This window comes from Camelina sativa, chromosome 20 (genome assembly GCF_000633955.1).
Source record: "Camelina sativa cultivar DH55 chromosome 20, Cs, whole genome shotgun sequence".
Taxonomy (NCBI): Eukaryota; Viridiplantae; Streptophyta; class Magnoliopsida; order Brassicales; family Brassicaceae; genus Camelina; species Camelina sativa.
The window spans coordinates 8,382,211-8,390,769 of NC_025704.1; the positions used below are offsets into that span (position 1 = coordinate 8,382,211).

At 34.5% G+C, this 8,559-nt stretch overlaps 2 protein-coding genes across 2 annotated transcripts in view; both read right to left on the reverse strand.

Annotated features, from left to right (window-relative positions):
- LOC104770017 (GPI ethanolamine phosphate transferase 3-like) overlaps positions 1–3,435 on the reverse strand; it is a 5,946-nt gene extending 2,511 nt beyond the window's left edge. Inside the window, exons 1-15 of the mRNA XM_019242557.1 lie at positions 3,051–3,435; positions 2,923–2,957; positions 2,712–2,833; positions 2,535–2,624; positions 2,318–2,437; positions 2,150–2,233; positions 1,989–2,066; positions 1,769–1,894; positions 1,601–1,690; positions 1,472–1,507; positions 1,331–1,386; positions 1,073–1,220; positions 551–980; positions 377–468; positions 58–293 (exon numbers count right to left, since the gene is read on the reverse strand). Of these exons, the coding sequence (XP_019098102.1) occupies positions 58–293; positions 377–468; positions 551–980; positions 1,073–1,220; positions 1,331–1,386; positions 1,472–1,507; positions 1,601–1,690; positions 1,769–1,894; positions 1,989–2,066; positions 2,150–2,233; positions 2,318–2,437; positions 2,535–2,624; positions 2,712–2,833; positions 2,923–2,957; positions 3,051–3,337 (2,030 nt within the window). The 5' untranslated portion in view covers positions 3,338–3,435. The remainder of the gene's footprint in view (positions 1–57; positions 294–376; positions 469–550; positions 981–1,072; positions 1,221–1,330; positions 1,387–1,471; positions 1,508–1,600; positions 1,691–1,768; positions 1,895–1,988; positions 2,067–2,149; positions 2,234–2,317; positions 2,438–2,534; positions 2,625–2,711; positions 2,834–2,922; positions 2,958–3,050) is intronic.
- LOC104772316 lies at positions 4,389–5,672 on the reverse strand (the record flags this gene model as incomplete). Its single annotated transcript, XM_019242311.1, has 1 exon — positions 4,389–5,672. A coding segment is annotated over one exon (1,095 nt), but the record flags the coding sequence as incomplete, so codon positions are not given.

Genomic DNA, 8,559 nt, shown 5'->3' on the forward strand with positions numbered 1-8,559 from the left:
GATGCCCAGAGCAATGCTATCAAAAAGTAGCTTATCATACTACCAACAGTAACATACTTCCACATCCCCTCACTGGGTGTTTTAGCAATCGCTATGTAGAGCACGCAAATGAGTATCACCACTGATACAATTGGTGCGATTTCAATCGCATAAGTCAATGCTGGAAGGTCTAGAGCTATCCCAAGCATCCACGATGGTGAACTACTCATAAACTGGGAAGTTGCAGCTTGCTTTGTTAGCCCAATATCTATAGAAACTCTGAGAACAGAAGCAATAGCGAGAAATATGACAGCCTGCAAATCGAAAATATTATAACCCAGCAAGTAACTTTAAAGTAATAACCAGAAGTAAAAACGACATGTAAGAGAATACTGACTTCTTTCCGCATTGTTTTTCTCATGACAGAGTACCGTAGCTTGATAAGTCCAGTTGTTGCCAGGAGAAAGTTTGCAACTTTTCCTTCTTCCACTATTGACACAAAAGTACTCTGTTAGCACAAAGAAAAAGAGAGAGAAAAGCTCAGCCTTATAATAAAATTACTTGAACTTACAAATATAGCTGTTCGAAAGAAAGCTGCCAGCACGAATCGTTACTAGAAAGAGAGTGAAAGCTGTACCAGTGGATAACCAAGAACCCACTGCATAAGATTTGTCGCCATAGAAAACAACAAGGAACTGAAGGATGAGTGATATAACCAATATCCCAAACCCCGTAATCATTAGATTCAGATTGAACTCTGTCCACTTAGACCGGGCAAGTTCAACAACGCTTGAGAAGAAATTCAGGTATGCTGCAATTTGCTCTTTAAAGGCAGATATATTTGTATTGTCTTCATCTCCATTTCTATCCATCAATATGTGTTTGACAGAAGTAGACCATTTCTGTTCTGCTGCAGCATATAGATCTGATATCCTCGCCATATCATCGGAAGAGAAACCAACAACAGATGAATTAGAATAAACATCTATATATCTTTTCACCTGCATATAAAGGGAATTGGAAGGTGAGAGTCCTAAAACACAAATTCGTTACAAGAAATCGTTTTAAGTTTTCCATTTGAAAGACATGTTACCTGCCAAGCATTCACACAAAGAACATTAACGTAATTTTTCATCCACTCTTTAACAGCCGATTGGGTGCCAGAATTGCCTGACTCAGACTTATCCAAATTGCAGTTGCTGGAACCAAGAGCATAGAGCTCAGGGTTGACATGCCCAATGCTGAAATTTGAAATATGTACGAATTGTTAGAAATCATAAATATGCGAGGATGGTTATTTTCCTGAACAGAAGCAGGAAATAAAATTTGACAATGATCCCTTACAAGGCACCTTCCGAAAGGAGAGGATATCCCAAGCAAAGCTGACAATGTTGCCGCAAAATCAAGCTGCAAATAGCCCAAAACAATTAATTGTGGCAAAAAGGTTTGCATAAAGCAAGAGGAAAGGCATCAAACCAAATTTGATACTGACCTGCTCAATGGAGCTGATGCAAATCTGCTCCCCGTCCTGACATTAAGATGAACAAAATAAAATCCCACTAATATCTTAAAATCAAATCTTCTGATCACCAAGGAATATGTTTTCACAAGTCACAATTACCGAGTTTTGTTTACAAGATGAGGTATCGAACTCAGGAGGAACCGAAGTTGTATGCTTCTTCGTACTCATAGCAAACATGGATGTTTCTACCTGTAAAGGGATTTAGAAGTAATGGTGGATTAATAATCTTGAAGCCGAGTGAGTATAGGAAGAAAACCTATTTCTTACCTCTTCAGCAGTCCCTCCACCATGATCCCCATTTAATGTCTGTCCATGGTCACCCATTACGATAAGCATAGTATTCTCATGCAAACCACCTGGTCCCGCCTGGCTCTCCAATATACTGATGACTTTCTAGATGAAGCAAGTAAAGCGAGAATGAAACAAGAGTACATATAGCATACTAATAACTTTTTGCAACTAACAAGAAAAGCTAACAGAAGTTTACCTCTAACATTGAATTATATTGCTCCAACTTATTAATCATTGGGCTGGAATCCACTCCAAATATGTGCCCTGCATGGTCCTGCAAATATTGAAATTCACTGAATCAAAGATATAAATGGCAGGATGACAAAAAATAAAGACAAAACAATATTGTTGGCATACCACTCCGAGAAAATGTGCAATAAGAACATCCCAATCATCTTTGTAAAGGGTTGGGAATAGGTGCTCAATGCATCCATTGTCAACCTATAAAAAAGCACACATACATAAAAGGCTATATCTACTTCGGGAACATAGATATTATAAGAGAGCAAAACAGTAATCGCTTACAGTATCCAAGTCTTTAACATTGAAAGAAGGGAAAGGATATGACTTTTGAAATTGATTTGGGAACAACTGTGTCCAAGTATCATCACCCATCATCACCAACCGTTTCCCATTTTGCACTAACTATCCATAGAGAGAACCCATTCAAGTTACAACCGCGCAACCAAAGATAAAATCAGACATTACAAAACAAACACTCTAGTTTTAATAAAGCCAAAACCTGATTGATGAAATTATCTTCAACAATAGCAGGTGCACCAAAACTGTTCCCAACATCGATAAAAGTAGGCAATCCTCCAGTTGTCAATCCCTGAGTTCACACAGCTAAAGAAATCACACACTAGAATATGAAAAGAGTTGAAGCAATCAAAACTAGAAAGTTTTTTAGAATTGGGACCTTGAGACGCTGCAAACTCGTAGTAGGAGGATCAGCAAAAGCCTTAAAGATCTTAGCAGACGATTCATTAGCAAATGCAAGCTTCTGCAAGATTGTCAATTTATCCATCCATGGCTTTGGTTCTGTCAATCAAAGAATTACTTATCATTTCAAGTCAATACTCAAATCAGTAACAAGGCAATACATAGGCACAAAGATCATTCCAACTCACCTGGGAAAAAAGCACTCGGAGCCACAAAATCGATTCTGAAAAAGAAAAAATAAAAACGAAGAACAGTCAAAATCACGAAACGCTTATGGAATTGTGAAATTGAACAATTTTTGAAAAGCCTTCAGAACCTGAGAGCATCTAAGACAATGATGATGACGCGATCGACAACAGGTTTGGTCCAACATTTAGGCTGAGTGTGATTAGAGTGGCTAGGGAGCGAATCGGGGACGGAATCGTGAATTAGGGGTGGTGGAGAAGTAAGGCAAGGAGAGAGAGAGACGTCGGAGCAAGTACTGTGAAAAGGAAGCTCTGTTCGAGTGAGAAGAAAGCCACGCGTGAAGATGAGAATGGCGATGGAATGGATCAGAAGAAAACCTATAGCTATCAACTTCTTGTTTTTCAGATATGTCTCCATCTCTCCCCGGATCAAAAATTCTCCGGTCGTATTCTCCGAGAAGTTTAGCCGTGACGGCGGCAAAATCAGCTGGTGAAGGTGATGGAGATGTGGGAACGACGTCGTTTTTCTGAACATGGTTAAATGTGAATTTTTTGCTCTTTTTTTTTCCGAGCAGAACCGGATCAAATGTGAGACAAGTCGGTTATCGGATATGGTTTAGATCTTCTCTCTGGTATAATTTAATTTCAATCCCAATTTACCTGTGCTAATCTTAAAACAAAAAAAGTCCAATATTTTTGTTTTTATGTATCCTCTAAAAGTCTACTATTTTTGTTTTTGTTTTTGTTTTTTGTCTCCAAAATGACTACCTTTATTTTCGAGAATGTCTTAGTTATATTAAAATTAAAATATTTATACTATTATTTATATTTCATAAACATAATTTATTAATAAAAATGTTTAATAATAGTAATAATAGGGGCAGAATATTTTTAAAAATTGTAAATTACAAATATGTATTATTTAGAGAAATACCCTAAAATATTAAAATACAGAGAAATACATGAATGGAAAGTTTTATTAACCAGATCGAATAATGCTTTATATCATTTCTTCTTCGTTAATCTCTCTTCATCAGATTCTTTTTTTTTTCTCCGACTATGATAATCTCTCTCCGATCTGATTATTTCTTTCTCTCTAATTACGATAATCTCTCTTCGATCAAATTTTTTTTTTCTATGATTGTGATGGACAAATACAAAGTAAAAAACAACAAAATGATGAAGTGAATGTGAGTTCATGTATCTACATTAGTTTTTGGATTGATTGATTCAGTACCTAAATCGAATTCTAAAATTTGTTGTTTTTTTTTGTTTATAAATTGCAAACGAACCTTAGAAATTGTCTAAAAATATTTTAGCCAACTCAAATGAATTATGATCCCAACAAAGGTCTGATAATTAAATTTCAATGTCTAAGCAAACGAATAGAGGTGCAAGTTGGTAAAAAAGAATTGGGTTTAGGGTACATATGAGAAGATGATTCAAGCAACTCAGTTTTTTTTTTTTTTTTGGTCAAACATTTGCTTTCATTCCATTAAAGAAGATAACAAATACAGAACAAGGAGGATTCTGAGAATCCATTGTTTAAAACAAACTTGAAATGGGCATTCCCCAATGCCAAAATAACAAAGCAGCAAAGATAAACAAGGTAGATAAGGTTAATCGACAATTGATTCCTGAGAGCTTTGAGCCAAAAGCTATGTGAGGTCAAGGATTGTCGATACTTCTTCCATGATGGGTGAAGAGATTGCCACTGTCGTAATAACATGACGAAGTAGCGTTGAGTAAAGGGGCAAAGCTGTGATTCTCGCCGGCATGAGAAGAGCTACAGAGTGTAAAGCTTTGACAAGGGTTCGAGCAGGGATCGAGATGCTCTGATGCTTGAGGTGTTTCACTAGTTTCGCCGAGACATGAGACCTGGTCGACAAACCATAGCCATAGACAATGCTCGGACGAATTGGAATCGGGAACCAAATACCAGACAAACTCAAACAATAAGGTTCATAAATCAAAGCCTTAAGGAATACTTCTACCAGGGTTTTCAGAAGATGGAAGTTCCGCCATAGTAACAACAGTGAATTACTTCTCCGATGGAATCCATAGGCATCGTAATCTTGATCACACCGTCGACTAGGTTTTAACTTCGACAATTTAGATATGAGGTCGTACCTGGGCTTTAACGGATTTGGAATTGAGGCACACTTATTGGGCTTAATTAGTTGGGGCCTTAATGGGCCAAAAACTGATTGAGGGTCCACTAAGGGAAACCCTAATCGATCTTTGGCTATCAACAGAGAGAGACCAAGGCGGCTGGCCGGAGAGGGTTGAAAGTTTTGCCTTGAACACGGGCTCATCGGAAGTACACGATGCATCAATAGTTTGGTATGAGTTTGGTCCGATGTTACGGCGGGGAGGCAAGAAGACTTACTCGTTTCAGATTGTTTAGCAGTTGCCCCCAGAAGAAGATCGCCTTGCGCCGTCGACGTCTCCCCTGAGCATGGCGCATCTACTGGTCCAAGAGAGATGCCTCCTGCCAGTAACGAAGCCCAGGGTGAGGGTTCTTCAGGGGTGAAGTGAAGTACAGATCGAGAAAATTTCAGATCTAAAAGGAGATCCGATTTTTGTAACTCGCTGACTTGCAGATGCTTCTGTTCTTGTGGTGCGGATAAAAGTTGAGAGAGGGAGTTCACCGGAAACCACCTCTGTCCTTTGCTTGATACACAGCCGTCGGGGTAAAAAGAGTTCAAAAGAGCTTGAAAAGCTTGGACAAAAGGGGAAAAAATGGGAAAAACTTAAACAGAGAGAAAAAAGGAGCAGGATCTTGAAGCATAAGGACAAATCGGTTAAGTTTTCTCGACGTCGGTGAACCGAAGCTCCACCAGCGCCGAGAGTGTTTAAAGCAATAGCTTCCTCGATAACGTCGCCTGAGAGAAAAAAAAACTAGACTTAGCTATGTTTTTTTTTCTACGTCTATTGTTCTATATTCAACCAAATCTCTCTCTCTCGATTCAAGCAACTCAGTTAAGAAACAAAATCGTTAAAATTAAGAAGATAGTGTGGAACAACTGATTCTGAAATTCAAGGCTGATATTGTTGCTTTAACTATATACATAATTATGAAATTAACCAAATGTTAAATGAATTCAGCTAAATACGCTAATTATGAAATCAACAAAGGAAAACATATTAATTACTAACATTGTACCAAGTTTGAGCTATAATGGTTGTGATGCAACCTCAACCTTGTATCGAATAACCATCATCATCTTCTTTTTTATTTATTTATGATTAGGTATGAGTAAGAATGTTATTACTTTTCTTCTATTTTGGAATTGCTTATATTTTTTAATAAAAAAAATCTTAATATCTAATATTAAAAAATTAGTTTTTGAGTGTTTGGACCAATAAAAATCCTATGATTTGAGTTTCTTTTTATCAAAAATATTCTTTTTTTATTGATTACCATTTGAGTCTATTACTAGATCTCCTACTTTTTTTATGTTTTCTCTAAAAAGCCTATTACTTTATTTTCCTCCAAAACGACCACCTTTATTTCTAAAATCTATATATACATTTTTGGAGACATTTAGCAAATAAATCCTAGAGTTGCTACTTATTTACAAGGAATATCATTATCATTAAATTTTAAATTAGAATTTAAAACCAATATTTTAGGCTAAACAAAAATTCCTAAAATATATCAATAATCAATCAATGACTAATTACAATATCTAATTAAATTAATTACAATATCTTCAAATAATTATTTACTATCCTTATAACCAAACACAATTAAAAGATTTTGTTTGAAATATAAAATAATATTTTTTAATTAAAATTATGATTTTCTTATCTTCTTTGTTTGATTTATTTAGTTTACTTGCTTTAAATCATCATAAAATACATAAAATTAATGTAACTATATTTTTTTTGCATTTTTCGTTGTTTGGATTTTGAAAAACATGCATGTCTTACTTAAGCAAGAAAGAAAAATTGTGTTTGGGTATGTAGCGGGATGAGTTTGTGTATTAATAAAAACTAAAAATTATATCATTAATTCTTAGTAAATCATCAGTTCATTATTTTGTTAACACCATCGACTTAGAATATTAGGCATATCTAATTGAGTTTATTAAATTACGATTATGTAAATAAATAAGCAGTACTATGTTATATCACGAGTTATATTCTGAATTTAACAATTTAAGGTGGTAAACCTAAATTTTTAAACTATAAACCTAAATAATATATAGATATAAAGGATATACATTTAAAATTTACAAAACATTAGTCATATATATATTTATTTAATCTACTAAAAATTTAGATTTTTATTTTATTTTTAAAAATATAGTTCCGCGGTATACCGCAGGTTAAAATCTAGTATCTTAGTTAAAATTGAAAATATATTTTAAATTACACTTTTATCTATCTATTATAAATATAATTTAATATTTAATTAAAATATGCCAATACTAAAAAAATAGCAAAATATTAATATTTATGATTATAAATCTTGGATTTTATGGTGGCAAAGTTTCTGATGCATCAAACATATTTCTCTTTTCTTTTTTAGAAAAAAAAAAATATATATCGAAGAAAACAAAGTGTGCATTCAGGACAAGAATGCACATTTGTGTCATTCACGACAAGAAGAATGCACATAGAAAAATACTTTTGTGTTATATTTTTGACAATTTTTTAGTTCATAGGATGCAAACAAAAGTGTTTGCTAATATTTAAAGAAATGAAGTGTGTATTCATTGTTTGTCTGCTTTTAATTCGATTTGGGTCCTTTGGATTTTGTTTATGAATTTCGACGTTTAGAATAATTTAAATACTCAATTTATGGGATAACTATGATTATAAATTATGAAAGTTTTTGAACAATACTCGCATTTAGTTTGGTTTTAAAGGATGTTCATCAGTCAACCAGCTGTGAATAAGTCTCAGTTCATCATCCATCTCGGTCAGTACATAAGTATAAATTCAACCAAACTGTCTCTGTTAACGAGAAAGAAACAAATTTTCCAAACCATCGGACTAAAAAAAAAGAGGCTTAACGAAGAAAAAATTTGTTGCAAGGAGAAAGGATCAGAACATTGGCTTGACTTCCTTCTGTTGAAAAGGAAATAATAATCGCATAATATAATCAGATTAGATCATTTGGGGAAATTGTCATCACCTCCATATTCTCCATACCACATATTGTCATAGCTCCAACCGAAAACACAGGAAAAATAACAAAGAACAAAACCTAATCTGATGAACCTATAGTCAAATTCAACACAAAAGGCAAAGTATTATAGGAGAAAGGATCAGAACATTGGCTTGATTTCCTCTGTTGAAAGGAAATAAAAATCGCTCAGTATAATCAGATTCGATCATTTGGGGAAATTGTCATCACCTCCCATTTCTCCATATTACCAATCTATATTGTCTTGACACAACCAAAAACGCAAGGAACAAACAACTAAAACCACAAACACTAGGCTAGTCTTAAACTAGTGTCACAACATTCAAAACATAAAAAACTAAAGTAAAAGAGAGAAAGGATCAGAACATTGGCTTGACTTCCTTCTGTTGAAAAGGAAATAATAATCGCTTAGTATAATCAGATTCGATCATTTGGGGAAATTGTCATCACCTCCACATCTCTCCATTACTACTCAAACCACA